Source organism: Mustela nigripes, chromosome 1, assembly GCF_022355385.1.
Source record: "Mustela nigripes isolate SB6536 chromosome 1, MUSNIG.SB6536, whole genome shotgun sequence".
In the NCBI taxonomy this organism is placed as follows: Eukaryota; Metazoa; Chordata; class Mammalia; order Carnivora; family Mustelidae; genus Mustela; species Mustela nigripes.
In genome coordinates this window covers 12,168,207-12,189,201 of record NC_081557.1, presented here as the reverse complement: position 1 = coordinate 12,189,201, position 20,995 = coordinate 12,168,207, and the positions used below count along the sequence as shown (strand labels likewise).

At 37.6% G+C, this 20,995-nt stretch overlaps 1 protein-coding gene and 1 pseudogene across 1 annotated transcript; one reads left to right on the top strand and one right to left on the bottom strand.

Annotated features, from left to right (window-relative positions):
• Positions 1-1,960: 1,960 nt before the first annotated feature.
• On the bottom strand, positions 1,961-2,909 carry LOC132009595 (olfactory receptor 5B2-like; annotated as a pseudogene).
• A 16,756-nt stretch (positions 2,910-19,665) lies between these two features.
• Positions 19,666-20,610, top strand: LOC132009584 (olfactory receptor 5B3-like). Its single transcript, XM_059387627.1, has one exon. The coding sequence runs from the start codon at positions 19,666-19,668 to the stop codon at positions 20,608-20,610; it is 945 nt and encodes a 314-aa protein (XP_059243610.1).
• Positions 20,611-20,995: the final 385 nt, after the last annotated feature.

The window sequence follows — 20,995 nt, the reverse complement described above, 5'->3', positions numbered from 1 at the left end:
GGAAAGATATGTAGGAACTTTAAATGTGTCGTACTACATGACAGAAGCCAATCTGAAAAGCCTATGTACTGTATGATTCCAACTATATGAGATTCTGGTAAAGACAGAACTATGGAGGCACAAAAAGATCAGTAACTGCCAGGGACTTGGGGAAAGAAGAGTGACTAGGCAGACCACAGGTCATTTTTAGAGCAGTGAAAATACTCTGTATGATACTATAATGATGGATACAATCCATTATATATTTGTCCAAAGCCATAATATATAACACCAAGAAAGAGCCCTAAGATAAGCTATGGAATTTAGGTGATTCTATTCTTTATCTTTTTTTTTTCATTTTATTTATTTTCAGCATAACAGTATCATTATTTTTTCACCACACCCAGTGCTCCATGCAATCCGTGCCCTCTATAATACCCATCACCTGGTACCCTGACCTCTCAAACCCCCCCCCCGCCACTTCAAACCCCTCAGATTGTTTTTCAGAGTCCATAGTCTCTCATGATTCACCTCCCATTCCAATTTACCCCAACCTCCCTCTCTCTAACTCCCCATGTCCTCCATGCTTTTTGTTATGCTCCACAAATAAGTGAAACCATATGATAACAAAGAGGCAACCCACGGAATGGGAGAAGATATTTGCAAATGACAGTACAGACAAAAGGTTGATATCCAGGATCTATAATGAACTCCTCAAACTCAACACACACAAAACAGACAATCATATCAAAAAATGGGCAGAAGATATGAACAGACACTTCTCCAATCAAGACATACAAATGGCTATCAGACACATGAAAAAATGTCCATCATCACTAGCCATCAGGGAGATTCAAATTAAAACTACATTGAGATATCACCTTACACCAGTTAGAATGGCCAAAATTAACAAAACAGGAAACAACATGTGTTGGAGAGGATGTGGAGAAAGGGGAACCCTCTTCCACTGTTGGTGGGAATGCAAGTTGGTGCAGCCTCTTCGGAGATTCCTCAAGAAGTTAAAAATAGAACTTCCCTATGACCCTGCCATTGCACTCCTGGGTATTTACCCCAAAGATACAGATGGAGTGAAAAGAAGGGCCATCTGTACCCCAATGTTTATAGCAGCAATGGCCACGGTTGCCAAACTATGGAAAGAACCAAGATGCCCTTCAACGGACGAATGGATAAGGAAGATGTGGTCCATATACACTATGGAGTATTATGCCTCCATCAGAAAGGATGAATACCCAACTTTTGTAGCAACATGGATGGGACTGGAAGAGATTATGCTGAGTGAAATAAGTCAAGCAGAGAGAGTCAATTATCATATTATCTTTTTGAAAATTATAATGTGAACATGTTGATTCTGCACAATGAATCAGTCAAGACAGAAGTATTAATTCCTTTCTATCTGATCTGTATCACTCAATAAAATGTGACAAAAAGTACATACTCTCATTAAAGGTACATGGCACTTCTATTCAGAATCTTAAAACAATTTCTCAGTGAAATAAATAATTATAATTAGATATAACTTTATATTTAATATTTCAATTAACTACTTAAATTATTTTTGTAAAAAACTAGCCAGACTCCATTTGCCTCTGACAAATTTCTCACTGCAAGTGCCTATGTGCCTACATGGACCACATACATGTGCTTTGTTCATGGGCTTGCTTGGGCTCCTACTTGACATATATGTTTGCACTGACATGTGACAGAGAAAAAGTAAGTGTAACAAGTGAATGAATCAAATATTATTAGTCAGATTTGACAGTGGGTTCCCAAATTTCTGATGCTTCCCATTAGCCATCCTCATTCAGGTATATTTCTGATTTTTTTTTATCAGACAATAAAGTTTTGAAGAGGTAACGATGTTACTTCAGAAATTTAAATGCAGCATGGGACTTAAAAAGTAGTTCACTGCATGTGGAAAGTCTGAGTGGAATTAAACAAAGTTATTATGCATACTATAATGTTAAATTGCCAATCCTATAGAAAAATTTGCTTTTTTCCAACACCTTCTTGAATGCACACTTGACCTCTTTGTTCCTCAGGCTGTAGACCACAGGGTTCAGCATGGGGATGACCATAGAATAAAACACAGCTGCCATTTTGTCTGTGTCCATGGAATGCCTGGAGCTGGGCTGTAAGTACATGAAAATGACTGTCCCATAAAAGATGGACACTGTAGTGAGGTGGGAAGCACAGGTGGATAAAGCCTTTTGGTGCCCTTGAGCTGACTGCATCTTCAAGATGGTTATAAAAATGAATAGGTAGGAAATCAATATAATCAGAAGAGCAAAAAGGGCATTAAAGCTTCACATAAAAACAAGAGCCACCTCACTAACATGTTTCTCAGAGCAAGAGAGAGCCATGACTGCTGGAACATCACAGAAAAAGTAATGGATCAGATTGGAATCACATAAAGACAGACTGAATATGTCCCCAACATGGAAGGAGGCATTTAGGAAACCACAGATGTAGGAGCCTATGGCCAGACGAGCACACACACCTGTTGTCATGATGGTAGTGTAATGGAGGGGTTTGCACACAGCTGCGTAGCGGTCATAGGCCATTGAGGCTAAAAGATAATTTTCCACAGTGGCAAAGGCTACGAAAAAGAACATCTGAGCAGCACATGCATTGTAGGAGATGATCTTGTCTCCTATAAGTAATCCAGCCATGACTTTGGGAGTGACAGCTGTAGAATAACAAAAGTCCACCAGAGACAGGTTACTGAGGAAGAAGTACATGGGAGTGTGGAGATGAGAGTCCAACAGAATCAACACCATCATCCCCAAGTTTCCAATCACATTGATGAGGTAAATGAGAGTAAACATAATAAAGAGGGGGATCTATAGCTCTGGGGCATTGGTTAGTCCCAGCAGGATGAACTGTGTCCCTTCTGTGTTGTTATCCATCAATGCTATTTGGGAATTATGAGATATCCTGTAGCAATGAGAAATAAAGGAGATAAGTAAAAAAAAAAAAAAGAAAGAAAGAAATTCTAGTAAAACTGAAATGCATAAGTACCATGTGCATTATTTCATTAATAATTTGTACTTCAAAATGATCCTGGTCTAATGTGAATGGCCTTACATATAAATCTGTGTGTGTGTGTGTGTGTGTGTGTGTGTTTGCATACAGTGAATAGTATTATTATTTTTTTTTTACCATTAAAGGAATTAAGAATTTGAAAAGTTATATGATATTTTACAATTATGTCACTAATATGGAGATGATTCAAGTTTGAAATTCAGTTTTGACTTAATCAGAATCTGTGCCTTTAGGCCCCTCACAGACAGCATATATAAAGGTACCAGTGATAGTAAGGATGAGATTATAGGACAAAGTTTACACTGCAGTTCAATCTTGCTAATTCATTTAGTTCCTTGTGTAGCTTAAAGTGGAGTCGCTTCACCATTAGCCACCTGCTGGAACATGACCCAGATCCTTGCCAATGTGACTGGGTCCAGTCAGATCCTGTGAGAAAACACGAGATGGAGGGCAAGAGTCTTCCTGGGCCAACACCCAGAATAAACATGGGAGGATCCCTCAAGTGTTTTCCAGTCATCCTTTAGATAGATCTGATAAGTGTGGAAAATTCTTAACTTGTTCTTGTCATTTAGAGCTAAGAGATATTGTCATTTAAAGCTAAGAGATTATCCTTATAGTTCACTTGTCTCACTTGATTGCCTGAGCATAAATCACATCTCACACGTAGCCCATGCCCTGCACATACATCTAGATTCTGTTTGTAATTGGATTTTGTGGAAAGTACAAAAGAAGTGATTATAAGAAATAAAGTGGTCTACTGATCATCAGTCAGTAGTCGCCCCATCACTTCAGCTCCTCCAATCACCAGGATCCCCACATTGTGAAGGTGACAGCCCCCCACCTTTCTTTTACCTCCAATGAGAGATGAACTGACAGTGAACAAAAAAAAATTATTATGTACTCAAACAGAGTGTTATCCATCTTATTTTTTATAGGGAAGTAGCATCATGCTTCACAAGTATCACTAAAACCCCTACTAATGGAAGTTTTGACACTTACACTCCAGCTTCAACTTACTGTTTTTGAAAAAATGTTCAAAACATCTATTTCTTGTTCAAACCCATGTTGTTCAAGAGTCAACTGTATATAAACATTACGTAAATATTTTAAATATTTATATATATTTAAATATTTTAAATATTTATATATATATATATAAAGTACATATAAATTATATAATTATTATGACTGGCAATATGTTCTGTTCAATAAATATTATTGAAATTAAAAAAACATCTATTTCTCAGCTCAAACAACTGATAGTACATATAGTTCTTTTGTCATGAATTATGTTTTTTCACTAACAGTGTATATAGAATATAGTAGCTTACCTTGCTCCTTGAAGAGAAGGACCAGGCAACCCTGAATAGTGAGTGTGCAATGAGAAATTCATCCATAAAATAACCCATAAATAATGTAAAGAAGCTATATCTTAAGTATGGTCAGAAGTATCCACGTTCTCTAAGGCAGGAAAAGATGGATGAAAACACACAAAGGACACAGGAACCTGGGCTCAAGTTCCAAATCTGCCATTAATTCCTACTGTGCTCTTGGAGGAGTCACTTACCTTCTCCTTATTTGTAAGATAAATATAGTAAAAATACTTCTTCCACATATTTTACAGAATTCTGTCTATAAATAGCAAATAAGGCAAAGTCTACAAAATAACTCAGTAGGGGGTTGCCATTTTAAAGCCACTCAATACAACTTTTATCTTGAGGTGAATTCCTTGGCCATGGTAGCAGGCTCAAAGGAATTCCTCAGGTAGGGAGGAAACCCGAGTGCCATGATGACTATTAACATTCAGATGAATGTATGATGATCACAGAGCCCAGTGTGCAATCTAGTCTTTCTAAAATGATCTCATGTGGACAGTTGTTGCTATTTCAGAGGCTAATATAGGGCATCTGGAGTGAGATAGAGAGAGATGGGGCTCAAGGGATGGTCCCTTGAGAGCATCTGCAGCTCCTCATCACACCTAATTACAGAAGAAGCAATTAAACTACCAATGGGAACCTAGCTACATGTATTGAATGGGCATGCACAGTTGTCATCACCTGTTGGTGTTTCTTTTTTTTTCCCTAAATATGTGATTTAGCTATTATTCAGCCTAGGCAGGGTCATATGGGAATATTTTGTACTAGCTTTGAAATTTTTCTGTAATTCTGAAAAAATTATAAAATTAAATAACTAAATAATTAGGGGCATCTGAGTGGTACAGTCAGTGAACCAACTCTTGGTTCCATCTCAGGTCGTGATCCCAGGGTCATGGGATTGAGTCCCTCATCAGGCTTGCACTTAGTGTGAGTCTACTTGAGATTCTCTCTCCCTCTCCCTCTGCCCCTCCCACTTGTGCTCTTTCTTTCTCCCTAAAATAAATAAATAAAATCCTTTAAAAATAAAATTAATTAAATTTCAATAAAAGAAACATCCCTATAAAGACAGAAGGGAGTCTTTTGATACACTACACTGTCCCACAAAAAGTATGAACAGACACATGGAAAAATGTTCATCATCACTAGCCACCAGGGAGATTCTATCAAAACCACATTGAGATACCACCTTACACCAGTTAGAATGGCCAAAATTAACAAGACAGTAAACAACATGTGTTGGAGAGGATGTGGAGAAAGGGGAATCCTCTCACACTGTTAGTGGGAATGCAAGTTGATGCAGTCACTTTGGAAAACAGCGTGGAGATTCCTTAAGAAATTAAAAATAGAGCTTCTCTATGACCCTGCAATTGCACTACCCCAAACATACAAATGTAGTGAAAAGAAGGGCCATCTTTACCCCAATGTTCATAGGAGCAATGGCCATAGTTGCCAAACTGTGGAAAGAACCAAGATGCCCTTCAATGCATGAATGGATAAGGAAGATGTGGTCCATATATTCTATGGAGTATTATGCCTCCATCAGAAAGGATGAATATCCAGCTTTTGAGTCAACATGGACAGGACTAGAAGAGATTATGCTGAGTGAAATAAATCAAGCAGAGAGAGTCAATTATCATATGGTTTCACTTACTCGTGGAGCATAAGAAATAACATGGAGGACATGGGGAGATGGAGAGGAGAAGGGAGTTGGGGGAAATTGGAGACAAAAAAATGAAGCTCTGAGTGCACATTCCCAGAGGTGGTTTTAGTATAGAATGGGGCTCCTTAAGGAACAAATTACATGCATAAGCACTGTGCATTGCTTTGGAATTTTTGAAAGCATGTTATATTTATTACTGACAGATATTTTCTGGCTTAGATTCTACATGGACATTTTGAATCACTTCTGTTAGGTGTATAATCAGTGTGTACAAAGTAATTTTCTAAATTAAATCAGGCAGAAAACTTTTACATAATCTCATATTAATGTATTTCTGCAATTTACTAAATAGCATTTATCTGATGTTTACTTGGCACTTTATAAGCTATTACTTCTGAGTAAAAATTATAAAATGATTTGAAATCACCCAGCTGTTGAGATTTCCAGGAAATCAAGCCAAAAGTGAGGAGTGCAGGCACTGAGTGAGAACATATATTGAAATATTTCAGCAAAGCAGAAAACAAGCTATAACTCTGGAAATGTTCTAGAAGTATATCTAGACCGTTACTTCAGGGAATAAACTACAATCATCAAAGAGTCAAAGACTTAACAAATGGTACAACTGGACTCAAACTTAATTTATTCATTGTTTATAATTATTTATTAAGGATCTACAATGAATCACATAGTCATTTAGGTATTGGTGATCATGTGATAAAACAGATAAATTCACCATTCTTATGGAGCTGCATTCTAGTTAAGAGAGATAGTTAGCAAAGCAACACGCAAATAAATATACAACTGGTGAGTGTTTAATAGGACTACAAAGAATAAACAATGAATTTTGGAACACTGGAAAGAAATTTTAAAAATAAATAAAAATTTAAAAAAGGACTAATGCAGGTGAGAAGTTTGTGTATGTGGGAAGGAAAGTGACTATTTTTTAAAATTTTGTATTTAAATTTTATTTAACTAACATATACTGTATTAGTAGTTTCAGAGATAGAATTTGGTGATTCACTAGTTGCATATAACATCCAGTGATCATTACTTCAAATGCTGTCCTTAATGCCCATCACCCAGTTATCCCATCCCCCAACCACCTCCTCTCCAGGAACCCTCAGTTTGTTTCCTAGAGTTAAGAGTCTCTTATGTTTGCCTCCCTTTCTGTTTTTATCTTATTTTATTTTCTTTCACTTCCCTTATGTTCATTGTTTTGTTTCTTAAACTGACTATTTTTTAAAGGTGGTCAGAGAAGGTCTCTGTGATAGGGTAACATTTAAGGAGACCCTGAATGGAGTAAGGGATGATTCCATTCAGAGGGAACAGCAAGTGTCAAGAGCCTGAGGGGAAAGCATACTCGAGTTGTCAAGAAATAGCAAGGAAATCAGCATGAATAAAGTGGGGGAGAATTCTGGAGGACAGACAAGAGATGACCTAACATAACTAAAATATGAAAAAAAAATAGGAAGCATTAACCATTTCAGAGCATTTTCAGACAGAAAAGCGTGCATTATTGGTATCTCTGTGCATTTTTTTGAACATTATGAAAGTTTGATGTTATATGGCAATAATGGAAATGCTTTTATTCTCCTCCTTTTTTGTATTCTAGATCTTTTGTCCTTTTAAAAGTGGTACTGTGAACATGATGTTGATTCTACAAAATGACTCAGTCAAGGAAAAACTATAACTCCATTTAATAGCATCTGGGAGGCTCAGTCACTTAAGTGTACAACTCTTGGTTCTGGTTTAGGTCATGACCTCAGGGTTGTGAGATGGAGCCCTGTTTTAGGCTGGATGTGGAGCCTGCTTAAGATTCTCTCCCTCCCTCTGTCCTTCCCTCCCTCCTTTCCCTTAGGTGACATCATTCTCTAAATAAATAAATAAATAAATAAATAAATAAATAAATGCTCCATTTAAATGCAGTATTTATGTGTCTTTAAATAAAACGTGCCAGATAAACGCACACTTTCATTTAGAATTATGTCACTTTTTCTTTAAGATTTTACAGGGAATATTCAGCTAAAGAAACAATATTAGACATAAATCTATATTCTAACCTCAAGATTATCTAGGATCTATAAAGAACTCCTCAAACTCAACACACACGAAACAGGCAAACATATCAAAAAATGGGAAGAAGATATGGACAGACACTTCTCCCATCAAGACATACAAATGGCTATCAGACACATGAAAAAATTTTCATCATTAGCCCTCAAGGAGATTCAAATTAAAAACCACATTGAGATATCACCTTACACCAGTTAGAATGGCCAAAATTAACAAAACAGGAAACAACATGTGTTGGAGAGGATGTGGAGAAAGGGGAACCCCTTACACTGTTGGTGGGAATGCAAGTTGGTGCAGCCTCTTTGGAGAACAGTGTGGAGATTCCTCAAGAAATTAAAAATAGAACTTCCCTATGACCCTGCCATTGCACTCCTGGGTATTTACCCCAAAGATACAGATGGAGTGAAAAGAAGGGCCATCTGTACCCCAATGTTTATAGCAGCAATGGCCACGGTCGCCAAACTATGGAAAGAACCAAGATGCCCTTCAAAGGACGAATGGATAAGGAAGATGTGGTCCATATACACTATGGAGTATTATGCCTCCATCAGAAAGGATGAATACCCAACTTTTGTATCCACATGGATGGGACAGCGTTCATCACATCATGCACCCTCCTTAATGCCCATCACCCAGTTATCCCATCCCCCCACCCACCTTCCCTCCAGCAGCCCTCAGTTGAGGGTTTAATTTTTAACTTGAATTTGGAACTTTTGGAAGTATGTCCATTCTCTGATAACTACTTTTCTCTATCTTCTATCTACCTGCTCTTTTCTCCTGGTCATTTTGCAACTTTGCCTTACATTCCTGTCCCCAAGGGCACTCATGTTTATATGTTTCTGACACAGATGATAATATAACCTATAACTTTTTTTTCTTTTCTTTTTGCCTCCATCAGAAAGGACGAATACCCAAGTTTTCTACCAACATGGACAGGACTGGAAGATATTATGCTGAGGGAAATAAGCCAAATAGAGATAATTATCATATGGTTTTGCTTATTTGTGGAGCATAAGAAATAACATGGAGGACATGGGGAGATGGAGAGGAGAAGAGAGTTGAGGGAAATTGGAAGGGGAAGAGAACCATGAGAGACTATGCATACTGAAAATCAATCTGAGGGTTTTGAAGGGGTGGGAGGTTGGGGGAGCCTGGTGGTGGGTATTATGGAGGGCACATATTGCATGGAGCACTGGGTGTGGTGCATAAACAATGAATTCTGTTACACTGAAAAGAAATTAAATAAACAAAATATCCTATAACTTTAAAACAAATAGAATATGCAGTGTTCACTAATAGGGGATTATATATTCAGATATTGATATCTTTCACTTAATCTTCATAACAATATTAAAATTTGACACTATTATCATTATTTTAACAAATAAGAGAAATGAAAATTTACTTCCTAAAATTATCTGTATAATATGAAGACGATTCAAGATTCAAATGTATCTGTGAGTAAATTCACAACCTATTCTCTGAATGACTTCCATGTCAACCTCTCTAGATATCATGACAAGGGTGAGATTTGGGGGTAAAGAATATTAAAGGGGTACTATGCTAAGTGAAGTAAGTCAGAGAAAGACAAATACCATATCATTTCACTCATATGTGGACTTTCAGAAATAAAACAGATGGACACAGAGGAAGGGAGGGAAAAATAAAATAATATGTGATATAGAGAGGAAGGCAAACCATAAGCAATGCTGAACTCTACTGAACAAACTGAGGGTTCCTGGAGAAGAGGGCACTTGATGGAATGAGCATTGGGTGTTATATGCACATGACAAATGGCTAAATTCTATCCCTGAAACTAAATATATATATAAAATTAAAAATTAAAAAAATATTAAGGGTGAATACAGATCTAAATAATCTTATGAGGAAACTTCTGGAATCTAAAGAACTGTCCATTCAAACTTTGCTGGTGAGCATCCCCTACAATGACAGGGAAAAATAGTAAATGGGAGGAAATTGCCACCTGCTCGATCAGAATCTTATCCCTCTTATGTCTTTGCCTATCCTCTTCAGCAACATGATTATTTCATGAGTGTCACTGAACTTCCTACTAAAGGGAAGTGTTTTGTAACTGGAAATAAAGCCCCAACCAATTCAGAAGAATGTTCGTGACATTGTATTTTTAGCTCAAATAACTCATAGCATCAGCTTCATTGTTATTTTTACATGTATATTATATTTCTCACTGAAAATGTGTACAGAATACAGAAGCTTACTCACCTGGCTCTTGACAACAGGTGCCTGAAATCCTGAAGTTTTAGTCATTGATCTGAAAGTCTGCCAGGAAAGAATGTATCCGTCCAGGTGGAGATGCTCTGTCTTGGGCGCTAATTAAAAGGTTCCCTTAGAATAGCCACTTACTTGATGCCAAACTTAATTTTTTTGTTTGTGAAATAGAAAATAATTAACACACAGGCATAAGTCATAGAACTGTGGCTGTGAATAGCAGATAAAAAGACTATAAAACAACTCAGTAAAGTGTTGTCATTTTGACTGCATTCAATATAATTTTCATCCTGGAAGTTTTCCTGTCAATGGTTGCAGACTTACAGAAAATCCACAATTTGGGGCAGGACCAGTGTACTAACTACTATTCATATTCACTCGGGTAAATAAATTACCAAAACAGCTTAGTATATAATCTGTTCCTTTCAAAGTGAGGTCAAACGGAAGAACTACATTCGGATTTTTTTTTTCATTTTTTTTATTATTTTTTTTTTAATTTTTTATTTTTGATAAACATATATTTTTATCCCCAGGGGTACAGGTCTGTGAATCACCAGGTTTACACACTTCTCAGCATTCACCAACTATGGAAAGAACCTAGATGCCCATCAACAGATGAATGGATCAAGAAGATGTGGTATATATACACAATGGAATACTATGCAGCCATCAAAAGAAATGAAATCTTGCCATTTGCGACAACATAGATGGAACTAGAGCGTATCATGCTTAGTGAAATAAGTCAAGCAGAGAAAGACAACTATCATATGATCTCCCTGATATGAGGAAGTGGTGATACATTCGGATTTTTAAAAGATAATGAGTGAGAACCAGAAGGGAGTTTTAGAGGCCTGGAGACCTCAGGGGAATAAGCCCCTGTGAAAACAGCTACAGATTATTCTCCTACTACTTAAGGAAGAAGCAATTAAACCATCAGTTAAGACCTAGCCTAGTTTGGTGAGTGAACACACAGATATATTCACATTTTTGGGGGGGGGGGGGTTGCCATTTCTTTCTTTTTTTTTTTCTTCAGTTTAGGTATAATTTATTACAGCAAATTTCATGAATTTTAGTGTATAGTCCTGAGAGTTTGGACAAATGGTGTATGACCATGGAACCTCCAACATAATCAAAATAAAGAATAGTCCCATTTATCCACCCCCCAAAGATTCCCCGTGTTCTTTTGTAATGAACATCCTCCCCACCCCCCACCACCCTCGGGATTCCACCAATCCTGGAACTGATTTTGTCCTTAAGACTTTTCCTATGGAAGAAAAGTCATATGAACGAGGTCATATACTATCTAATTTTTTTTTAAGATTTTTTTTTTATTTGACAGACACAGACTACAAGTAGTCAGAAAGGCAGACAGAGAGAGAAGAGGAAGCAGAGAGCCCGATGTGGAGCTCTATCCTAGGACCCTGGGATCATGACCTGAGCCAAAGGCAGAGACTTTAACCCACTGAGCCACCCAGGCGCCCCACTATCTAATTTTTTGAGTCTGGCTTGTTTCATTCAGCATAATGCATTTGTGAGATTCATCTATTTGTTGTATGTATCAGTAGTTGGTTTCTTTTTATTGCTGACTAGTATTCTATCATGTGGATCTAAGCACATCATTTACTTCTAGTTTGCATTGATTGCAGTTAAATCTGCTACATACATTTGCATACAGAACTGTGTTTGAGCATAGGTTTGAGTAAATGCCTTCAAGTGACATTGTTAGCTGATACGGTAAGTTCATGTTTAACCTTATAAGATATTACCAAATTTTTTTTTTCAGGTAATGCACCATTTTGCATTTCCATTGGTAGTGCATGATAATCTCAATTTCTTCACATCATTGACGACCCTTAATACTGTGTATGGCAGGATAGAGTATTCCTGACAGAATGAAGAGCCGGAGAATTCTGTGGTTATGAGAAGTTATATCACTTACAGAGCTAAGAGAAGTCCATTAGCCTCATGATAGCCATTTGTCAGAACTACTGCAGAAGGAGAAATAACAGCTGCCCTGAGCTGTAATACCGTTTGGGGAAAGTGAGGGATAAATCAGACATTTCAAAGAGATATTTAGGAAATGATAAAGAGATATTTAGGAAATGATCCAGCCATGTGGGCTTTGAAAAGCTCTGACATATTCCTGGGTATGTATATGTTCAACACAATGCAAGCACGCAGGTAAAACAGACCAGATGCCTGTTACTCATTCCTGGCTGTTCTTGTGGTCTCACCCAAGAAGAAAGCAAAAGCCAGGGCAGATTTGTCAACTTGACCAAAATTTGAATATATTTCTCAAACCTTACACGGAACCGTCCATCAAAATGGGTCTAGGGACAACTTCTGACACATCATTGGCTGCCTGCTGATACAGTGGCTACCCCTAAGAGCACAATCTTATAAATAAAATCAAGGTTTAAAAAAAAAGATGGAGTTGTGACTTCACTGACCACACACAACAGAGAAATGCACTCTAAATGAGGATAGTTTGATCAATCAAACAAAAATGAGTATAAAACAACAATTCCTGGGGAACATCTGGATGGCTCAGTTGGGTAAGCCTCTGCCTTCGGATCAGATCCTGGGTCCTGAGTTTGAGTCCTACATTGAGTTTCTTGCTCTAGGAGCCTCTTTCACCACCTGCCTGCCACTCCCCCTGCTTGTGCTCTCTGTCTCTCTGACAAATAAATAAAATCTTAAACAAATAAAAAAAGACAACTCCAGGGATGGTCAGAATTCAAAGTTTCCATAATTTCTTATCTTAAGTGTCCACTTTTTTAGCAAAAAAAATTATGAGGCATGAGAGAAAAGGAAAATATGACCCAAACAAAGGGGAAAGCAGTCATTAGAAACCCTCTGAGGGAGCTCAGATATGTGCAAAGAACTGAAGAAAACAAGGAAAGGAAAATACAATGCCAGTGACTCACCTAATAAAGAATATCAATAAATAGATTACAGTTATTTAAAAAAAAACTAAGTAACAATTTTGGAGTCACAATTTTGACTGCATTGAAATTCAATTTCTTTTCTATATCAAGAAACATCATTAATAAAATAAAAACCAAAGTACACACACAAAACAGATAATCATGTCAAAAAACGGGCAGAAGACATGAACAGACACTTCTCCAATGAAGGCATACAAATGGCTAGCAGACACATAAAAAAATGTTCATCATCATTAGCTATCAGGGAGATTCAAATAAAAACCACATTTAGATACCACCTTACACCAGTTAGAATGACCATAATTAACAAGACAGGAAACAACATGTGTTGGAGAGGATGTGGAGAAAGGGGAACCCTCTTACACTGTTGGTGGGAATGCAAGTTGGTGCAGCCACTTTGGAAAACAGTGTGGAGATTCCTTAAAAAATTAAAAATAGAACATCCCTATGACCCTGCAATTTCACTACTGGGTATTTACCCCCAAAGATAAAATATAGTGAAAAGAAGGGCCATCTGTACCCCCGATGTTCAGGATAATTAGTCCTGCCAAGCCATTAAGCATATAATAAAGGACCAGAGAGTGAGATAAGCAGGATGGAGGAATAGAAAGTTCAAATCCACATTCCCATACAGAAAGACAAATTTAACAATATATGTAACAAAATGCTGTTATGAGAAGTCCAAAGTCCAGTTCAATGTCTCCTTTGTTGAAGTCCTAACCTCAGTAACACAGAATGTCATCTTATTTGGAAACAGGATTATTACAAATTAAATTACTTAAAATGAGGTCATACTGGGGTAGGATGGGTCCCAAATCTAATAGGACTCATGTCCCTTTAAAAAGGGAAATTTCACTGGGTGAGGTACAAAAACAATGAATATTGTTATGCTGAAAATAAATTTAAATAAATAAATAAATTTATTAATAAATAAATATAAAAAGGGAAATTTAGATAGACACAGGTATAAGGCGATGCTGAAGATAGAAGTCAAGAAGATATAGCAGACCAAGGAATGCCAAAGGACACCAACACATCACCCAGGTGCTCAGAGACAAATGTGAGAAAAAGTCCCCCTTTCAGAAATCACAAGCCACCAGCAGAACCAACCCCAACAATTCATTAACTACAGACTCCAAGGGCCAGAAATATGAGACAATAAATTTCTGTTGTTTAAACCATCCGTTTTGTGGTGCCTTTTTTTTTTTTTAAAGATTTTATTTATTTATTTAACAGAGATCACAGATAGGCAGAGAGAGAGGAGGAAGCAGGCCCCCTGCTGAGCAGAGAGCCCGATGTGGGGCTCGATCCCAAGACCATGGGATCATGACCTGAGCGAAAGGCAGAGGCTTTAACCCACTGAGCCCCTTGTGGTGCTTTTTTTTTTTTTTTTTTTTTCCTATATGAGTAGACCATAAGTTATTTAATTAGTCTCTTATTGACAACTGCTTAGGTTGTTCCCAGACTTCTGCTCTTTTTTTTTTTTAATTTTTTATTTTTTATAAACATATATTTTTATCCCCGGGGTACAGGTCTGTGAATCACCAGGTTTACACACTTCACAGCACTCACTAAAGCACATACCCTCCCCAATGTCCATAATCCTACCCCCTTCTCCCAAACCCCCTCCCCCAGCAACCCTCAGTTTGTTTTGTGAGATTAAGAGTCACTTATGGTTTGTCTCCCTCCCAATCCCATCTTGTTTCATTGATTCTTCTCCTACCCACTTAAGCCCCCATGTTGCATCACCACTTCCTCATATCAGGGAGATCATATGATAGTTGTCTTTCTCTGCTTGACTTATTTCGCTAAGCATGATACGCTCTAGTTCCATCCATGTTGTCGCAAATGGCAAGATTTCATTTCTTTTGATGGCTGCATAGTATTCCATTGTGTATATATACCACATCTTCTTGATCCATTCATCTGTTGATGGACATCTAGGTTCTTTCCATAGTTTGGCTATTGTGGACATTGCTGCTATAAACATTCGGGTGCACGTGCCCCTTTGGATCACTACGTTTGTATCTTTAGGGTAAATCCTTGTGGTGCTTATTAATGGCAGTCTTAGGAAAAATACAGTTAACAAGATGGATGAATCTCAGACACGACGTGCTAAGTGAAGGAATCCAGATACAAAGCCTACACACATTGGGATTCAATCTATAGGACATTCTTGCAAAGGCAAAATTACACGGACAAAAACAATTTAGTGGTTTCCAGGGGTGGCAGGTGGGAGAAGGGGTTGGTCACAAAGAAGCTGGAGGGCTTGGTTTAGATGATGGAACTCTTCTATGTCACGATTGTGCTAGTGGTTACATGGCCTTGTAAATGTGACCAAACTCTGAGATTTATACAATAGAAATTGGGGATGTTATTGTTTATAAATTCTACTCTAATTAGAAGATGGGGAAATATATGAAATAGCAAGTGATATGAAAGCATGTGTGCACCTTAATCAAATCCAGCTAGGGACACACAAGCTGCTAAATTGCTTCTCCCTAAGAAGGTGGATGAGAGCTACAGATGCCCCCCTGGGGGACATGCACAGAGAACTCCTTGCCTACATAATTCCCTCCTGACTCCATGAGTTAGCCCCTGAAATCCCAACATGACTCAGTGTGACATCACTTTTGGAGGGGACAGACGAGGTGCTCAGCCCCTTTGGCCATCATTTATTCATCTGACTGTTAGTAGTTGCTAGTACATGCACACCTTCCTGCCTGACCTTGGACCTGAGGATGTGCTTCAAGCCTGCAAACATGGGCAGGGAAAACATCTCAACATGAAAATTATATTGATGGACTTTAAAGGGATAATCACTCAGCAAGGTGTTTTATTGAGCTTCCCTCCTTTGCTTATCACAGATACAATTCTGTGAATGAGGCTGAGTGATGTAGGAGAAGTCATTTTATTCTTTATCTTACAAATAAAGAACAAACAAGTGATTCCTTTAAAAAAAATAGTAAGAATTAATGGTAGATTCAAGACATAGATCAGATTTGTGACTTCTTTTTTTTTAAATTTTTTTATTTTTTATAAACATATTTTTATCCCCAGGGGTACAGGATGGAACTAGATTTGTGACTTCTATTGGAATCTTTCCTCTGTCTTTACCTGCCTTAGAGGTCTGGAATATTTTGATTGATACCTGATAGAGAACATCTCTAAGAGTATATCTGCATTATTCCATGGCAAAAAGTGTGATATCAGACTGACTATCAGGATTGCCTGTCCCTTCTTTTCCAGCAACAAGGTAAGAATCTATAATTCACACACATATATATGTCAGTGATGTTACACACACACACATATATGTATATATGTATACATATATATGTGTATATATATATGTGTGTATGTGTATATATATACACAATTTCTTATTAAATTTAAAATTATTTCTTTATTCAAATTTAATTCAATTTTATTTAGATTCAATTCAGTTAACATATAGTATATTATTAGTTTCAAGGGTAAAATTTAGTGGTTCATCAGTTGCATATAAACCCAGTGCTCATTCCATCAAATGCCCTCCTTAAGCCCATCACCCATTACCCCATCCAACCACCCATCTCCCCTCCAGGAACTCTCAGTTTGTTCCCTGGAGTTAAGAGTCTCTTATGGTTTCCCTCCCTCTCCAATTTTATCTTATTTTATTTTTCTTTTCCTTCTTCTATGTTCATCTGTTGTTTCTTAAATTCCTCAATGAATAAAATCATATGGAATTTCTTTCTCTGAACTAACTTATTCCACTTAGCATAATACCTTCTAGTTCCATCCATGTTGTTGCAAATATATTTTCAATGGGAAATATAATTCATGCAAAATCCAGGGGGCAGCTCTACCTACTATGAATTGTTTGAGCACAGAAATAGATGATTTGAACGTTATTTCTAATCCCGTCCATGTTGCTACAAAAGTTGGGTATTCATCCTTTCTGATGGAGGCATAATACTCCATAGTGTATATTTCTAAAGCAGTGAGCTGAGGCTGGGATTTAAATACCAAAATTTTTGTCAATGGGGAGTTTAGTGATACTTATGGAACATCATCATGCTGCTGTCTTTAAAAAGATCAGCCAAACAAAAAAAGAGAGGCAATGCTCTTATTCGGTAACTTTTAAATTAATCTTATTTGCTATTTCTGTCCTCTTACTGGGGGTTAAGAGAGATAGAAGACAGTGAAATAACCATTGTATAAACTACAAAAGTGTTATAATTAACCAGATCTATACTCCACTGTAATATTTCCTGCATCATGTCACCCTTATTATTATTGCTAGCACATCTACAAAGGCCAATGATAAGGTTACTAAAGCACAGGCTTTTGATCTGGTCACAGCTGAATTTGAATCTTGACTCTTCTTTATCTGAGCTGTATAATTGTAGAGATTTACATATCTCCTCAAATCCTCAGTTCTCTTAAATATTAATGTGGGAATAATAATTCTACTTACGTCACAATATTACCATGAATTTAAATGAGATCAGATGTGCTTCTATACATGTATGTAAACATACACATATATATACAGACATGCATACAGAAAAATATATATGCATATAGCTCTTACTGTTTGTAGAACATTAAGAGTGGTTACAACTGTCAGAGCTTGACAACCCTAATGACTTTAAAGCCTGGGCTTGTAGAGGGAAGAGGCAGGATCAAGAGGACAGTGGTAGAGAAGGATTAGCAGAAGAGAAATGTCTTTCTAAAGGCTTCAGATTCAAACTAAAAAGATTTAAGACACTGTTCCTACACAAGAACATATCACATAAAAAACTTTTTAATGTGGAGCTCACCACCAAAACAGACCTGCAGGCTAAAGGCAGCCAACAGACCAGGACCTTTCAGCCCTTGATCCTGGTGATTCAACTATGCGATGATAGTAATGAGAGGAAGAATAGTTTCAGAAAGGACATTCCAAATGTCCTAATGCTAAAATATGGATTTTAAGAAAGAAATTATGCAAAAGAATGGCTTATTTGGAATGGCTAGAACAGCCACTTAAGCTGGTAGGACAGTAGACCAAGTGCACAAAAACAAGGAAATCAAACAGAGCCTGTAAGGCTTCAGAACTGATTCCCTCCAGAATCCCTGTGTGTCCCACCCACCTTTCTCAAACAAACATAAGAGCTATCATTCCATCCTAAGAATACTACTACAGCTAACACGTATCCAGCCATGCTAACCACCTGCCAGTTGTTGTGGTTTATAATGCATTATCTCTTTATTTCTTTCAACAATACCTTAAGGTAAACATCATGACAATCTTCATTTTGTATATGGAGAAAGTCAGGTCCAGGTACCGAGGAATTAATGACCCTTCAGTAGTCAATGATAGGGCTGATGCGCACCTCTTCCCAGAGCCCAAGATCTACACTGAATGTTGTGCCTTGCTCTCTGAATTGCCGCTGCTAGTTGTTTATGCCCTTACTGCTCCTGTTAGACCACTACATCTACTCTGCTTCTATGCCTCAGTTACCTAAGTATAAGGTTCCAAACACTGATTTTGGGATAATAGTGACAATGAGTAACTGTAAATTGAGCTAAATTCAATTATACTTAAGACCGATGGACTGAAGAAACACTCTCGGGTACAAAACTTGGCTTGGCAGTATAATGTTATAAACATAAATACATGAATTAATCTCTGTGCTTCATAAATTAACTGGGGGTAATAACCAAACTCATAGGGTTTTTGAAAAAAAAGAATGAATGTATGCAGTATGCATGATGTCTAAAATAGTTTCTGTCTAGAGCAACATACAAATGTAAACATTTAATGACCCATGGAACTGAAATGACAGATATAATTGATTCCAAACATGCCATCTTTTCTTTTTACTTTTTTTTTTAAAGATTTTATTTATTTATTTGACAGAGAGAGATTACATGTAGGCAGAGAGGCAAGCAGAGAGAAAGAGGAGGAAGCAGGCTCCCTGCTGAGCAGAGAGCCCGATGTGGGACTCGATCCCAGGACCCTGGGATCATGACCTGAGCTGAAGGCAGTGGCTTAACCCACTGAGCCACCCAGGCGCCCCTCTTTTTACTTTTTTTATTTAAATTCAATTAACCAAGGTATAGACATGCCATCTTGATCAAGACATTGCATTAAATCTTGTGTCAAGCTCACACTTGAGATATGAATAATATGAAGTAAGAATTTTTGGTATAGTGAAACCATGCACATCTATCTATCTGCCTGTCTATCATCTTTCTATGTATCTCTTTCAATTTCACCTCAAATATTTTGCTTTTTATTGTTTCTTTATCTCTCATCCCTACAGTACTTCCTGTGATTCCTCCAACACCTATGGAAAACAACACAGAAGTGACTGAATTCATACTGCTGGGACTAACCAATGCCCCAGAGCTGCAGATCCCTCTTTTTATCATGTTCACCCTCATTTACCTCATCACTCTAGTTGGTAACATGGGGATGATTGTTTTGATTCTCTTGGACACCCATCTTCACACTCCCATGTACTTTTTCCTCAGTAATCTGTCTCTGGTGGACTTTTGTTATTCTACAACTGTCACTCCCAAAGTGATGGCTGGGTTCCTTTTGGGAGACAAGGTCATCTCCTACAATGCATGTGCTGCTCAGATGCTCTTCTTTGTAGCCTTGGCCACTGTTGAAAATTTCCTTTTGGCTTCAATGGCATATGATCGTTTTGCAGCAGTGTGCAAACCCCTCCATTACACCACCACCATGACGACAGGTGTGTGTGCTTCTCTGGCCATGGGCTCCTACATCTATGGTTTCCTGAATGCCTCCATTCATATTAGGGACACGTTCAGTCTCTCTTTCTGCATGTCCAATCTGGTCCATCACTTTTTCTGTGATGTTCCAGCAGTCATGGCTCTCTCTTGCTCTGATAGGCATATCAGTGAGCTGGTTCTTGTTGTTGTAGCAAGCTTCAACATCTTTTTTGCTCTCTTCATTATCTTGATTTCCTATCTGTTCATTTTTATTACCATCCTGAAGATGCACTCAGCTAAGGGATATCAGAAGGCTTTATCTACCTGTGCCTCCCACCTAACCACAGTATCCATCTTCTATGGGACAGTAATTTTCATGTACTCCCAGCCCACCTCCAGCCATTCTATGGACTCAGACAAAATTGCATCTGTGTTCTACACTATGGTCATTCCCATGCTGAATCCCCTCGTCTATAGCCTAAGGAACAAGGAGGTTAAAACGGCTTTCAAGAAGGCGGTTGAGAAGGCAAAATTGTCTCTGGGCTTTGCCTCTTAAAGTCATAGGATCCACAACAACTTTTGTCACTGTTGTCAGGTTTCTAACATGCAATGATCATTTTAATGCTTATTTTGGACCTAAATTACTGAGGTGATACCATTTCTTGTTCAAAAATCTATAACCTAGAAGGGAAAATATATGTCCAAATATGTGATATCTGAAGGAGGATGACCAAGGGGAATCTTAAGAATCTGGGGGCCCTGCTTGCAGTAAGCTTTATTAATTATATGTTAATTACTTTTTATACCATATGACAATGCAAGCCTCCATTCAAACCATGGCACACACAAACCCATGAATAGAAGTGTATGCAAGAATACCATACGTTCAGATACACACAGGAGGGGGAAATTTGTTCAAGGAGTTGAATGTAGTAAAAATG